The sequence below is a fragment of the Phyllostomus hastatus genome, unplaced genomic scaffold (assembly GCF_019186645.2).
Source record: "Phyllostomus hastatus isolate PE091 unplaced genomic scaffold, TTU_PhHast_1.1 phas_scaffold_182, whole genome shotgun sequence".
NCBI classification, from domain to species: domain Eukaryota; kingdom Metazoa; phylum Chordata; class Mammalia; order Chiroptera; family Phyllostomidae; genus Phyllostomus; species Phyllostomus hastatus.
In genome coordinates, this window is record NW_025334013.1 from 329,311 (window position 1) to 343,910 (window position 14,600).

The 14,600-nt window shown below is 64.8% G+C and overlaps 1 protein-coding gene across 1 annotated transcript; it reads right to left on the minus strand.

The window, feature by feature from the left end:
* Positions 1-409: 409 nt before the first annotated feature.
* UBE2J2 (ubiquitin conjugating enzyme E2 J2) lies at positions 410-12,074 on the minus strand. Its single transcript, XM_045859568.1, has 7 exons — positions 11,888-12,074; positions 8,342-8,472; positions 5,971-6,011; positions 2,365-2,467; positions 2,143-2,281; positions 1,666-1,746; positions 410-1,066 (listed from the first exon to the last, which is right to left on the minus strand). Exons 1-7 carry the CDS (start codon positions 12,071-12,073, stop codon positions 782-784), a joined length of 966 nt encoding a protein of 321 aa, XP_045715524.1. The 5' UTR covers position 12,074; the 3' UTR covers positions 410-781.
* Between the last annotated feature and the right edge of the window lie 2,526 nt (positions 12,075-14,600).

Genomic DNA, 14,600 nt, shown 5'->3' on the forward strand with positions numbered 1-14,600 from the left:
GCATGGGGGGGACCCTCGGGGGACGCTGGTGTCTCCCGCCTCCACAGCACAGGAGGGGGTTCCTGGGCCACTTGGACCCAAGGAACTCAGAGCCAAGGCCCCAGGGGCACCAGGACCTGCAGGGGGCCAAGGCCCCGCTGCACTGGGCAGCTCTGCCCGCGGCTCCCAGCCACGTCAGGAGGCAAAGGGCGACCCCTTGTGGTCACCGTGGGCAGACCCCCAGCTTCCGGTGGAGCCAGCGCCCAGGCTCTCCTGGGGGGCACCTGTTCCCCTCTTAAGGGGACGCAACCCGACCCCAGGGCCCTCCCACGGCGGACTGGCCCCCAGGCCCACACGGACGAGCTCAGCTTTGGACCGGCCCCTGCCCAGTGGGTCGGAGCACCCCTGGACCAAGAACGCACACAGAGTGTTTGATAGGCATTGAGTTTTGTATTTTTAAGTGACCAAATCTATAAAATGAAAAACAGATTTACTAAAACAGGTCCAAAAGACGATACAGGAGATGTGGTATAAAACCAAAGCGTGAGGCCCCTCCTCCTCGCCCCGAGCGCCGCAGACCCTGAGGCCCCGGGGAGGACAGGGGCCGGGGACGCATGTCTGCGTGGACCAGACCCACCCCACACACTCCGGCTGCTCTCGCTTTCCTCCCACGGTGTTTGACACGCTGACCCAGGGGTCCGGCGGGTCCGCCCTGCGCACGGCAGGGCGTCCCGCCAGCCAGTGTCAAGCCTGGGCCCAGCGTCCCTCGTTTCCGACCCCCTCTGTGGTCACCGCGTGCGGCTCACTCCTGGGCGATGCTTCTCAGCACGTACTTGACCGTGTAGGCGAAGGCCGCAAACCCCACTATAACAAACAAGTTCGCCAGGGCGCCGCCCAGGAGTCCGTGGTGCCGGTTGGCCTGCTGGAGCCCTGCGAGGTGTGGCCCTGCACCTGGCGCGTGCCCGTTGAGGAGCGGAAGCCCGTTCTGGCCGTGGTGGGTGTCCCCGTCCGGAACGACGTCTGGGAGGGGGAGCGCCTGGGGCCTGCTGTTGAGCTCGTCTTGTGCTTTCTGCTTCTGTTTGATCTCCTGCGAGAGCAGCACCAAGAGGCAGAGGTACGTAAGTGAACCAGACCCTGTGGGACCGGGGAGGGTCCCGTGGTCCCTCACGAAGACCCCCGAAACATGGGTGGCTGCTGGTGGGTGCAACCCTGGCACGGCCCTGCTTTTGCACGTGTGCAGGGAGAGTGACCTGCCAATCACCGAAGCTGCACCCCTCAGGCCTCGGCCTGAGCCACACCCCAGGAGCCCAATCACCACGGCCTTGAACTGCGGGCAGCCCCACCGCCCTGCTCACGGCTGCCAGGACCCGGGGGCATTTCACTCCCCACGGCAGGACCCTGTCCCACTCCTGGTCCACCCAGCACCTCGGCGCTCAGGTGGCCAGCTCCACGCCTCGTCCGGACGGGCCCAGTCCCCACGCCCCCTGCCCCCTCCCAGACCCAACCGCCCATCCCCCCAGTCCCCAAGCGCCTGGGCGGGGGGCAGATCTGCGGCACCTAACGCAGTGCGGGCACGGGCCCCCCTTCATGCTCTCTGTCTGCAGGACACACTTCCTCCGGGAGGAACCGAAGCTCAGAGTGTCTCCCACCCGGGGAGCCAAGCTGACAGCCGGCTCTCACGCTCACCTCCACGACCTCGGGGAAGAGCTCACAGAAGACTTTGTCTTTCAGGTTGAACACTAAACTCTGGGCAGCCAGTTGTCTCTTCTGGGAAGAAAGAGAAGGGAAGTGTCAGCCCTGGCGCTGCCCCCCAACTGCCTGAAAGTGTCCCGGCTGCTGTCTTCCCATTGCTGGGCACCCAGGACTCGCTCACTGCTGCCACAGGCCACCGTCCAGTCACAAAGGCTCATCTGTGGCTGCCTCCGCACCAGCTCGTGATGACCACCCGGACGCTCGCTCACACAACGGAAAACCCAGTCGACAAGACGGCGGCGCCGGCGCCGCGCCTGGAGGCAACGCCCTCAGCCCGCAGGGCTGCCCAGGAGGCTGGGAGGACCCCAAGGGACCCAAAGAGCCGCAGGGCCCAGGGTCGCTTCCGGGTGCCTGGGGAGCAGGGACACGGGCAGGGCCCCCCCGACGCCAGCCGCGCTCCCTGCCCCTCACCGTGAACTCTGACGTCTCTATGCTGCCCAGGGTGGGGCCCTTCTCCACCATGAAGCTCAGGAGCCCAGTCAGGATGGTGGAGACGGACCAGGCCGGGTTCCATGTGTCTGGGTGGAAATCCGTGATGGAAAGACACAGCCTGCAAAGAAGGGGCCCACTCAGCAGCGCGCACACTCGCCACGACCCCAGCCACACTTCTGGAGCAGGGCAGAGACGTCTTACCTCGTATTGCACTTGAACCTTCCATTGGGGGTTATCATATAAATACTAGGAGGTTTAAAAGGAAATTCTCTGGGAAAAATTAGCTTTCCGTGGTAGTAGCCACCTGCGTCAGAACAGAGAGAGAGCCTGTCACAGTCCACAGAGCAGCTCCTGGGTCTCGAGCCTGCACCCACCCCCACTCCGGCCCCCAGGTCCCCCACGTCATACTCACCTGCCCACAGCACAGCCCCTGGTCCCCTGTCCTGCACCGCTGCTCCGCCACCAACCTACACCCAGTAGCAGGCCAGCCTGCCGGCTTTCCACCTTAAAACTAACAGCGCACAGCCCTGACTCGCACACCGTCCGCTCCCTGCCACCTGCACCCTCCTCCACGCGGTCCCTGGGCAGCAGCTGGGCCTGCTGCCTCTGCAGGTCGCCTTCCACCACTGGATGCGGCCGCGTCTCAGGCCTCCTCTCAGGCCTCCTGTCGTCACCCCCCAGTGCAGGCCGCCGGCTCCTCCAGCCCTGCCCCCAGACCGCACTTCTGGGGCCTCACCTGGACCCACAGGACACGGGAGGACTGTGACGACCCTCCAGGTGGCAGGGCAGACCTCTGGGCCCCTGTCTAAACTCCAGACCCATGTCCAGACCACACTGCCCCAAAAGGTCGAAGCCAGATTCCTGCTGCTTCCCTCAAACAGCAACTTCATTCTCTCCATTGTGCAGACTAAAGTCTGGGGTCCCCCACCCCTGTCACACCCACTCCATCAGCACAGCCTGTCAGCCCCACCTGCCAACTGACCCAGAGCCCAACTGGCTTCACCGCCTCCAACCCCGTCCAGGCCTCACCCCCCTGCTCTTTGGCAGCCCCCGGGAGCTTGCCAGAAACGCAGAGCCTTGGGGCCACCCTAGACTGGCGGTGTGGGCGTGCACGCATGCATGCGTGTGCACGCTCAATGACGAGAGAGGAGCGGTGCCCTGCCCTCACCCTCAGGCACGGCCCTGCCTCCAGGACCGGCACACAACAGTCCCACATGCCCACAGGGACAGGCTCCAGGCCGGTCTTGAGTAGGGCCTGCCAGCAACTATGTGGCTGCAGTGCCCCGGCCACCTCACACACCGACTGCCCCTCCCACTCCCAGGGTCACCTGTGGAGCCAGCTCAATAGGCAGACAAGCCCACCAGTGGGAGACGGACACACAGCATGGCGCTCAGCGCCCACGTCCACTCAAGACCACTCAGAAAAGCCCGAGCCCGGGCTGCTGCAGCCTGCAAACCAAAAGGCTGCCAGTCTGATTCTGGATCAGGGCACATACCTGAGTTGTGGCCTTGGTCCCCAGGGGTGGGGGGGGGGGTGGCACAGACACAATTAGTCCATGTATCTCTCACGCACCTTTCTCTCTCTCTCCCCCTTCCCTTTTCTCTAAATATAAGTAAAATCTTTTTTTTTTAGATTTTATTTATTTATTTTTAGACGGAAGAAAGGAAGAGAAAAAGAGAAACATCAATATATGGTTGCCTCTCATGCACCCCCCACACCAGGGACCTGGCCCACAACCCAGGCATGTGCCCTGAGTGGGAATCAAACTGTGACGACGTTTTAGTTCATGGGGCTCAGTCCACTGAGCTGCACCAGCCAGGGGAAGGAGGGAGGGAAGGGAAGGGAGAGAAAGGAAGGAAGGAAGGAGGGAGGGAAGGAGGGGAGGAGGGAAGGAAGGAAAGGAAAGAGGGAAGAAAGAAAAGAAAAAAAGGAGGGGAGGGGAGGAAGGAAGGGAAGGAAAGAGAAAACTGAACTCTAAGCACACCTGCTGACCAGTGCCCCCTCTGCCCAGTGCACAGGGAGCCACCACCCCGGCGAGAGCCAGCCGACACCGCTGCCCTGGGGGCCTGTGCGGGAGCGAAGGGCGGACAGCACGCACTCAGCGAGGGACAGCCCGCTGCGAGCGCACACCCCACACCGCAGAGAGGGAGTTCTAGGAGGGCCTGCGCCGGAGGGGGGCCTCAGGGTGTCCCCAAGGGCGGGAGAAGCGGGGCGCCCTGAGTGCAGACCCCATGCCGGCAGCTCGCATCCCGGGGTCCAGGTGGCAGGGCGCCTCCCTCCGAGGCCGGCTTCTCCAACTGGGGCGGCAGTCCTGCATCCGCCACTCTGCCCTGCACTATCCCCCCCTCCCCCTGCAGACGCGAGTCAGCAGGCAAGACTCCTCCCACTTCACTCTTTTAGGGTGGAGGCTGGGTCCTCTGCCTTCCCATATAAATGTCAAAATGAAAGTTTCAGTACAAGCCTGTGCGTGCCCACAACAAGCTTTGCCAGGGTCGGAAGTCTGCGGCAGCGCTGGGTAAGGGGGGGCAGCTGTGAACCGCAGGGACTGGCTGAGCTAGAGAGAGCAGGACAGTGTGGGCCCAGCAGTGGGCAGGGACAGCAGTGGACATGGGAGAGGAGGGTGAGAGACGGGGAAGGACGGGTCGGAGTGCCCAGAAGCCAGAAGAGGGGCAAAGGGGGAGGACAGTCACACCCCGAGTCCACAGAGGCCCAGACACAGAGCCCACACAGCCACCCCCAGCGGACAGGTCCCTAGGAGACGCTGCCGAGAGAAGGCAGCAGAGGGCAGCGCTGTGCTGAGCTGAGGGGGGACTCCCAGCTGGTTCAGCCACGTTTGTTCAAACACCTGCCTGTATTTACTAAGCACCTGACCACGACCTGCGGACTGTTCTGAAGCCATCTTTGCCGTACCTCCAGGAACCCTGCCCGGACAAGGCCGTCAGCAAGCCCACACCCAGCTGCTGGGCACAGGGACGCTCCCAGTCCTAGTAACAGGCCCACCCTACACCCGCCTTGGCACACGCATTCCCTGGGGCAGACCCCCCCCGAGCGGGAACCCTGGCAGCAGAGGAGTCCTGTGAGGCTAGTGAGCACCTGCAAGGGCTCGGGCCCTCCCCCTCCCCCTCAGCTGCCGACTCTGAGGCCCCAAGGGGCTCTCCCACTCTCTTCTGAGGGCAGCGCTCCCCCAGTGAGACCATATGCAAACTCCACACGCTGCTCCGGCCACCTTGAGGCGGGACCCGGTGGCTGGAAAGCTGATGGCGCTGCCCGCAGCTGTGCCCTGGGCTGGCCCGGCCACGACTCATGTCCCTACCGAGGGGCTTGCTGACCGACACCTCCCAGGTCTACTTTGTGAACGACCCCAGGACCCCGGCAGGCACGGGCAGACCAGAGTCAGCAGAGCCGGGGGGGCGGGGGAGCCCAGGTGACCGAGGACAGGCCCTGTGCACACACACCAGGGGCCCCACCGAGGCTGCAGGACTCGCCCAGAGGGAGGTGCCAACCCCCGTCTCCTGGGACAGCACCCGCCCTTCACAAACAGCAGGAGGGCCCGGCGCGTTTCACTCTTCACGCAGCCCCGACCCCACAGGCACCGGAGACTCAGCGGGACTCCAGCACTTACGGACGGTCCCCAAGACACACGGACACACCCGAGCACGGCCCTCCCAGACTCGGCGAGTCACTGAGGTGAGTTCCCAGCCCAAAGCGGACAGGGCACTGTTTACGTTCACACCTCGCCTTTCACAGGCGAGATCTGTGCAGGTGCACCACTGCCCGCCCCGCCCCAACTCGGAGCGAGGTCTCACCTTCGTAGGCAGTCTTCTCAGGGCCTCGGACCACATAGTGCCTGCGGGGGAGAGAGCAGTCAGCCAGCTTCGGGGAGGGCAAGCCCCCCCAAACCCGAGTCACTCCAAGGCCAGCGGTTTGCAGGGCCACCCAGCAAGGCCATTCAAAGCCCCTCGGGCTCTGGTGCCACCGACGCTCCATCACTGTGTGACAGAGGCGGTCTCCTACGTTCCCACAGAGCCCCTTCTCTCCACAGCCCAACACGGGCATTAGCCCTCCCTAACCACGAACGTCCACTGAGAATTGTTCAAAATCTAACTCCACGACCTTCTTGAGCAGCAGGTAGTGCTTTCCGGTGTGCAGTGCACTAGGCAGGGGACAGCAGGTGACACAAGACGGCTGGGCACACTGTGCCTCCCATCACCTCCTCCAGGACAGGTGGACACACACACACACACACACACGTGTTAACATGCAAACCAGACACCTGCTATCTGCTGCTCGATACCCTTTATTCACAAAACAACAACAACAGAAGCTGAGATCCTGTGTCGGCGGACCAGGAGCAGCCCTTGGAGCCGAGCACAGGCACCAGCACCAGGCGCCTGAACGTGTGTCACAGCTCCGACCCCCTGCCACCCCGAGAACACGGAAGAAGAAGAGTGCCCAAGTGCTGAGAGCCCAGCAGCGCCAGGGCCACCGAGTGAGGTCCGGGCAGCGCGGCACCCGGAGGACAGGCCTCGCCCAGGAAGGCGCGGCCAGGGCAGGGTGTGCAGAGGAAGCCTGTTTTCCTGGGGGGGGGCGCAGGCGGAATTCTGGTGGGTGCCAGGCAGAGGTCCTTATGAGCCCCACCCCACTAAAATGTTCACTGTGCTGAACCTTAGCAATGGGTCCTCCCAGCAAATGACTGAACCAGGGGACCCCAACCCTACACGGGGAGGAGTGGGTCCCTGAGAGTGCCCCGGGGCCACAGCTGATTTCTGTCGTGTGGGGGCAGGGAGAGCTCTGCAGTGACACTGCCGTTCCCTCACATGCTGAGGCCCACATCGCCCTGAGAGCTGCCCCTACCTGCCAGTTCTGGCCTTGTCTGTGGGCTCTAAAAGGGGAACCCAGAACCCTTGAACACCTGTCCCATCTGAGAATTTTTTTTAACTCAGTTCAATACTTTTCCTTCAGATTAAAAAATTTTTTTTTTTAGTCCTGGCTGGTGTGGCTCAGTGGACTGAGTACCAGCCTGCAAACCAAAGGGTCATCAGTTCAGTTCCCAGTCAGGGCAGATGTCTGGGTTGCAGGCCAGGTCTCCACTGGGGACGCACGAGAAGCAACCACATGCTGGTGTTTTTCTGCTTCTTTTTCTCCCTCCCTTCCCCCTCCCTAAAAATAAATAAATAAATAAAAATCTTCAAAACAAATTTTAAAATTTCAAGTACTTTTAAGGCTAAGGGTGTGTGTGTGTGTGTTAAAGATTTCATTTACTTAGTTTTTTCTAAAGAAAGGAGGAGAGAGAAAGAAAGGGAGAGAAACATCAACGTGTGAGAGAAACATAGATGCCTCTCACACTCACTAGGCATGTGCCCCGACCGGGAATTGAACCTGCAACCCTTTGGTTCACAGGCCAGCCCTCAATCCACTGAGCCACACCAGCTGGGGCAGTACTTTTAAAAATCAAAATGTAAAATACTCAGTGTCGCAGGTTCAATTCCCAGTCAGGGCACATGCCTGGGTTGCAGGCCATGACCCCCAGCAACCGCACGTTGATGTTTCTCTCTCTCTATGTCCCTCCCTTCCCCCTCTAAAAATAAATAAATAGAAATTAAAAATCAAAATGTAAAATACTCTTCAAAGACAAAATGCTTCTTAGTATTTCAGCCCTACGCCTTACTTCTGACAAAATCACCAGCAAACCCGGCCAGGGCAACGGTTCTGCAGAGGCACGCGGCCTCCTGAGCCCACGCTCCGACACAGCAAAGCAGTGACTCTGAAGCGAATGTTCAGAGGGCACAGTCCCCTCATGTCACCCACCGGCCTGGGGCCAATGCCAGAAGCTGCGGGGTCAGAGCCTCTGCCCCTCGGACACACACGCTCCAAGGCTGGGCCGGCCCCTCCCCAGAGTCCGCAGGCAGAGAGCAGGGAAGGCAGGCACAGAAATGCAGCTTCTCCTCCAGCAGCTGTGAGGCCTGCACCACAGCCTCCCTGCTGGGCCCCGCAGACCCAGTCCTCTCCCAGGAGGGACCCTCTCCACCCGGAGTGCAGGAGTCAAGATCAAGGCTCTGTGTCCCGGCCGCCACCCACTGTGAGTGTCTGCAGGCCTCACAACGCCTACCGACCCCTCAGACGGGCCAGGCACCCCTTCCCGAGCACCGTGACGGAGCTGCCGACGCAGAGCCCCACCATTCAAGAATGTTGGACGGGAGGGGCTCAGCACAGATGTAAGGCACTGGGTCTTTCTTAATCCGAAGGTAGTCCTGTTTCAGGCGCTGAGTGGCTGTAGTTGGCGCTCTCTTGGTGCTGTTGTTGCTCATCTGTGGAAAGAGAACACACACACTCACGAGGGAACAGGACTCGGTGCTGCCGCGTCTCCGCCCAGAGCCTGAGACCGTCCCTGGAGCCCGTCTCCGAGGCCCCGGACCGAGGCCCTCGGGCTGTCAGACTCACCCACCCCCTCAGACACCAAGGGCCTGGCAGCTTCACCTTTCTCGTCCACCCCGCCACCACCTTCACTCAGATGCATTGTGCTTCTCAAAGACCTGATCCACTTCCAGGTGCTCACGGGTGCAGGTGTCGGAAGCTGGAGCAGACCCCGGGCAACCGCACACGCCACTCCAGCTCTGTGCTCCGGGACACCATGGCATTCCGGATGCACCCGCAGCAGCTGCACCTGCAGCAGCCTCCGCGGAAGCCCACCGTCACATCCCCGGCACGTGCGCCACTGTCACAGTGCGTGAAAGGGACAGGGAGCCCTAGAAAGACTCAGGCACAGGCGCTGGGCAGAACAGGAAGGAAAGCCTCCCAGGCGGAAGCCCAAGAAAGCGCTGTGCCCAGGAACAGCACTGGGTCGCCGCGTCAGGAGCCACAGCACGTGGGGGGTAATAAGGCCGGCCAGCGAGGCCAGGCCGCCGAGCAGCGCTCCAGAAGGGTCTCAGGTCCGAGTCTTGAGGTGCACCGGACCTTGTGTTAGAAAGGTCACCGCGCTGGTTCAGCGCAGGACGGATGGGACAGCAGGAGACAGACAGGATGAGATGGGGGAGAGAGAACAGTGCAGGGCAGCAGCAAGGGCTGGGGACCAGGAGTGAAGCAATGGCCGTGATGCAAGAGAAGGCACGTGGCCTGGGTCACTTCTGCTCTGCTCCAGAAGCAGAGGGGGTGGCGGTGGGGAGACAGGGCACCCCACTCTCACAGGCACCAGGACAGCTCCAACCCGACCGGAGTGTCTCATAGCTAAAGTGGGTGAGAAAGTCGTGCCGCTAACACTGAGGTGTTGGAGCCACGGGGCCTGCACACGACAGAGAGAAACCTGGGGGACACGCGGGGTGTGCAGGGACGGGAAGGCGAAGGGCACATCCAGGGTGCGTGGCAGCAGACTGGGGGTGGGCCTCGGAGGAGGAGCCACACCCACCCGCTCACCCCCACACCACCGACACTGCCACTCGGCAGTCCCAATGCACCCTGCCGCAGCTCCGGACAGGGGTGGCCAGGCGCTCTGCCCCCGACCTCCCTGCCTGTCCAGACCTGAGTCACCTACCCCCACCACGCCTGCCCCTTCTCAGCCCTTGCGTGCTCGGTCCCCCAGGGACAGCCGGGCTTGCTCCTTCCCCCCGCAGCCTCCGCCGTCACAGGGCCTCGCCAGAGGCGTCTGCGGACTCCTGCCCGGTGCCTGGTTGAGCCCTCCCTGGAGCACCGACCGCACTGGACATCCAGCTTGGTGGGTTCACGGGGCCCCTGCCTGCACCACCGCCCACCCTGCTGCTGGCTCTGGTCCCTCGCCCTCAAACCCTGCCCCACGCCTGCCCATGCCCCCCCCACTCACCCCAGCGCAGGGTCCCCTTGCTTTTCCCGTCACCACCACAGCACCTCCCAACTGGCCTCCGGGCTGCTGGTGTCTCCCCGTTTCCGTCCATCTTGGACTTGAAGCCTCAACTTTGTCACTGAGCTCTGATCACCACCTTTCGAGACCCCCTCACAGCCAAACAGGAAAAGGCCAGCACCTCCCCCACCTCCCGGCCCCCGAGGCAGTGTCTGAGGTCCAAACCCCCTTCTCAGGCCTCCAGGCCCCCCTGGTCAGAAGCCTGCACACTGCCCGTCCCTGGCCGCCCGCAGCGCAGCCCCACTCAGTGCAGGTGCACGGCAGGCCCCGCAGAGACCCCGGGGTGCCGGGAGCAGCTGCAGACCAGCCTGGGCGGGACGGCCCCCCACCGCACTGCTCCCAAGCCCCCGCCCAGGCGGCTCACCTGGGCCAACACCCAGGAGCAGAGCCAGCACAGTCCTCCGCTCCTTCTGAACCTTCACCCGAGAGCACGCTCTGTTGCAGACGTGACACCTGGCTGGGCGACGCCAGCACAGCTACCGGGCCGTGACCCCGGCCGGGCCCAGCCGGGCCCCAGCTTCCCTCCCCTTCTGGGCCCAGGGCCGCAGCCCTCAGGGGCCCCGTCCACGACGCCAGCGCTCAGCTCACTCAAAGGGAAGGCTGCCTGCTCGGCCTCCTCAGGACCCCGGGGGCTTCGGGCACGGCTCCCCCGGCCCCTCCACGCCCAGCCCCGCAGGTGTCTACACGAGGGAAGGGAAGGCTGCTGTGGGGGAAAGAAGGGCAGCTGGGGCTGAAGCCGAGCAACGGGCGGCCCGGTGAGACGGCCGGGCGCCCAGCGTCCACTGCCCCTGCCCGTCGGGCCACCTCCGCCACCCTGCGGACGCGCCGCTCGGGGCCGGGCGTCCGGGCGTCGGCGTGGCAGGGACCTTGGCCCGCGGACCCGCCGGGCACGTGACACCCCCGCCCCGGGCTCAGAGCGGTCTCGGCGCCTCACGCGCGGGACGGGGCGACCCGCCTGCCACCGAGACCGGGGCCGCCAGGACGCGCAGGCCACCCGGCCCGGGCTCCAGCCGTCCGCACGCCGGGCCCTGCAGTCCGGGGCGCCCGCAAGCCCCCTCGCCCTGACGCTGGACCACCCCCACCCCAGTCTCGCCGCGGGGAGCGGACGACGCCTTGCGCCGGGCAGGGGCTCCCCGGCGCCGGCAGCTCCACCCACCGCGCCGCGGCCTGGCCGCTCAGCAGCTGCGGCGCGCCAGGCCGGTGGGAACGGCATCCGAATGAGGGCCACCGGCGCGGCGTCGGCCGGGACAGAGCGCGGCCGCGCGCGCCCGGCCAGGGGAGCCGGCCGGGGGGAAGAGGGGGCTGCGGGCGAGGAGTGGTCGAGGGCCCGAGTCCCACCCCCGCTGCCGGGACGGAGTCGCCGACCCCGCCTCCCCCCTCGCCGGCCCAACGTCCCCCCGGCTGTCACCCCCGGGGGCACAAGCCCGGGCACCCTCCCTCGCCGGGGACTTGGGAAGCAGTTCGCGGTGCCAACTGTTGAGGGCGAAGCGACCGCAGGCTTCCGCCCCCAGCCCAACGGACTCCCGGCACCCGGTCCCACCCCAAGACCGCCGCCGGCACGTCCTGGAAGGGCCCGGCAGGGCGCCGCCAGCAGGTCCTCTCTGCGGGAGACCCACCGTGCCGGCCGGCTACACGCCCAAGTGGGCCGCAGGACCATCCCCGGGCGCCCCGCCGTAACCGACCTCGGGTTCTGCGCACGGAAGCTCCGGGCCGGAGCCCGCGAGCGGCCAATCGGACGGGAACGGACTGTCTAGGGGCCCCGAGGCCCCGCGTCCCCTGGCCCCACTCGAGCCGGCTCCGACGAGTGGGACGCGCGGCCGAGGAGCCGGCGCAGGTCCGCGGCGCGCACTTACCTCTTCCCGTCGCCGCGCGTGGGCCGCCGCCGCGTTCAGGATCGCCGTGGTCGAGGCTGGAGCAGGGAGCGAAGAGTGGGGCCCGCGCGGAACAGCAGCACCGCCGCAGGGCCGCCACCGCTGCCGCCGCCTCAGCCGCCTCAACCTCTTCAGCTTCCAAGATGGCCGCTCGCGAAGCGGAGCCATCCTCATTTCCGATTCCGGTGCGCTGCTCGCTGAGGCGGCCGCTCTAGGCGGCCGGGAGGACTTAGCTACCGTCTCGTTGCTCCCTCCCGCCGCGGGAGGTGGGGACTTGGCGCGTGCGCACTGGCGGGAAGCTGCGCGGGGCGGGGCCTCCCGCCGCGGGAGGTGGGAACAGTCGGCGCGTGCGCGCCGGCGGGCAGCTCCGCGGGGATGTACTCCGAGCCCCTCCGCAGGTGTAGTCAGGTTTCCTTCACCCTCCCTGGCGTCTCTCGGCCGGATCCCCGCCCGGCGGGAAGTGCCGGGGGCAGACATTGCCCGAAGTGGTCCCGGGTGCCGACCCCGTAGTCTCTTCACCCCAACACTCAGGGCCAAGGGGCTTCCAGTCGAGTGGGTGTGTGCCATCCAGAGAAAGGCCCAGATAAAGGGTGACCGCGGCGGCCGGCGTGAGCCCCGCCCTGCGTCACGCACCACTAGGAGCCGACTCTCCCACTCGCCACCTCCCAAAGGACCGGCCCAGTCCGGCCGGGGCCCCAGTTCTCAAGAGTTCTGCCCACTCAACAGAGGCCCCCCGCGCGGCCCATCAGTGACCCAACTGGCCCAGGGCCCCTGAGAGTCAAGTCCTGGGCACCTGGTGTCGGGTCTCCGCAGGAACTTTTGCCAGGTGGAGTTTGCCATTAGCAAGCCTGCCCAGCCCCTGCCCATAGGGAGAACCATTCTCGTAAAAATACTTCCCCTGTTTCCCGACCGAATTTTCCACCCTGCCCATGAATAGGGACATTATGCAGCAGTGGACGTGACACTGAGGCTCCCTTTCCGCTCCCACGGTCCCCTCCCTGGCCCTAGGAGTTGGGGGAGGCAGCGCTTGGCCACCCTGCCGTGGGAGTGGGGCTGAAGCAGGCAAAGGGGCAGTCAGGCCCAGGACCAGGCCACAGTGGGGGTCTGGAGGGGACGGTACTGTTCCCAGACAGCTGCATCTGGAGGTCCCTCCACCTCACATCTGCCATGCAGGAGTGTTTGGAGGGGCAGGAAGATGGCAGACAGGTGCAGGTGGGACAGCGGATGTCTGGGGAGTGGTAGGCTGGGTGGGCCAGTGCACTGCCCACCACAGACCCTCAAGGGGCAGCTCAGGACAGGGCTACGTCCCAGACTGGGGCGTCCTCTACGGGTTGTGCCAGGATAGATGCTGCCTATGGACCGTGAGGCAGACGGTGGCCGTCAGCCTGGACAGACCCGTAGGGGCCATCCCCGTTCACGGCCACATGGCTGTGCTCCAACCCCCGCTCTGCACCCTTACCACAGAGGCAGCCCCGCCTGCCTCTCAGGCCGGGCTGACTGACCGCACGACCCCTGACAGTGGACACCGAGCACCTGCAGGCCCAGCCATGACCTTGGGAGGGCGGAGGGCGGGTGGGCAGCCACGCTTGCCCAAGTCTGGCACCTCCAGCACCCCAGGACCGGGTCTGAGTGGCGGCTGCCGGACTGCCCTGGGCCCTGGGAGAGCCTGACTGCTCACTGTTCCTCAGCCCGCCACCGGGCGAGTCAGCCCCTGGGAATCCAGCCCACTTGCTCTGCCTGCACATCACTGCTTCCTTCCTGGAGGCGGGTGGTCCCCAGGCTCTGCCTCCTGCTGCCGCATCCAGAAAACATCTGAGCCTCTCGCCTCCACTCCTGTCCTCCTCCTCAGTGCTCCCCCGAGCAGGGCGGGGCCAGCTATTTTTAGCTTGGGGAAAGTGACGCAAGGGGGGCCACCCCCCGGCACCCAGGGCTTCGAACACAGTGTGTCTGGCACCCGCCCACCCACACCTGCAGAGCACAGGCAGTGACAGTTGGGGCCGGGGCCTCAGTTTGTCTCTGTAAAAAAGGGGTGCCTCCTCACACGGGAGTACTCAAAGGGAAGGCTGCAGAAGGAAGCTCCACCCAGAACCCCCAGCATCAGCCACTGGCCTGCTGCTCATCAAGCACCCCAGTTGCCCCCCAAAGGAGAAGGTGGCCGAGACAGAGGTGGCTGGTGGGTCCTGCAGAGACCCCAGAGCCTCACCCCACCAGATGCACAGATGCTGCCTGGGGTCAGCAAGACCCAGGCCACCCAGTCCTCTGGCCATGCAGCTGGTGGCCTCAGCAGCGGGGACGCGTGTGGGCAGCAAGGATGGTGGCTCACGGTGACTGAGACCTTTTCCACTCCAAAGCTGCCTTCTGGGGCAGGGGAGACTGGGGCCTGCCCTTGGGAGGGACTTCCCGCCAGCGAGCACGGCAGATGGCCAAGCTGCAAGAAGGGGACAGTGGCATCCGCTCCGGAGCACTTTGAATGAGAGGCCCACCCTCTGTGCTGTGAGAGCTGCCAGGAAACCAAAAAGGGCTAGAATCAAGACAGCGTGCCCCGTCCTGCGGCCGAGGCCCCTGCCCAGGGCAGGAGCGGGAAGCCTCCGTCACGTCTGACTGGCAGGGGCTGTCTGGCCCGGGCCCCCAAGAGACAGCCTGGAGGCGACAGGAAGTCCAGCAGGAGACACCTGGCCAGACCCCGAGCCCCACA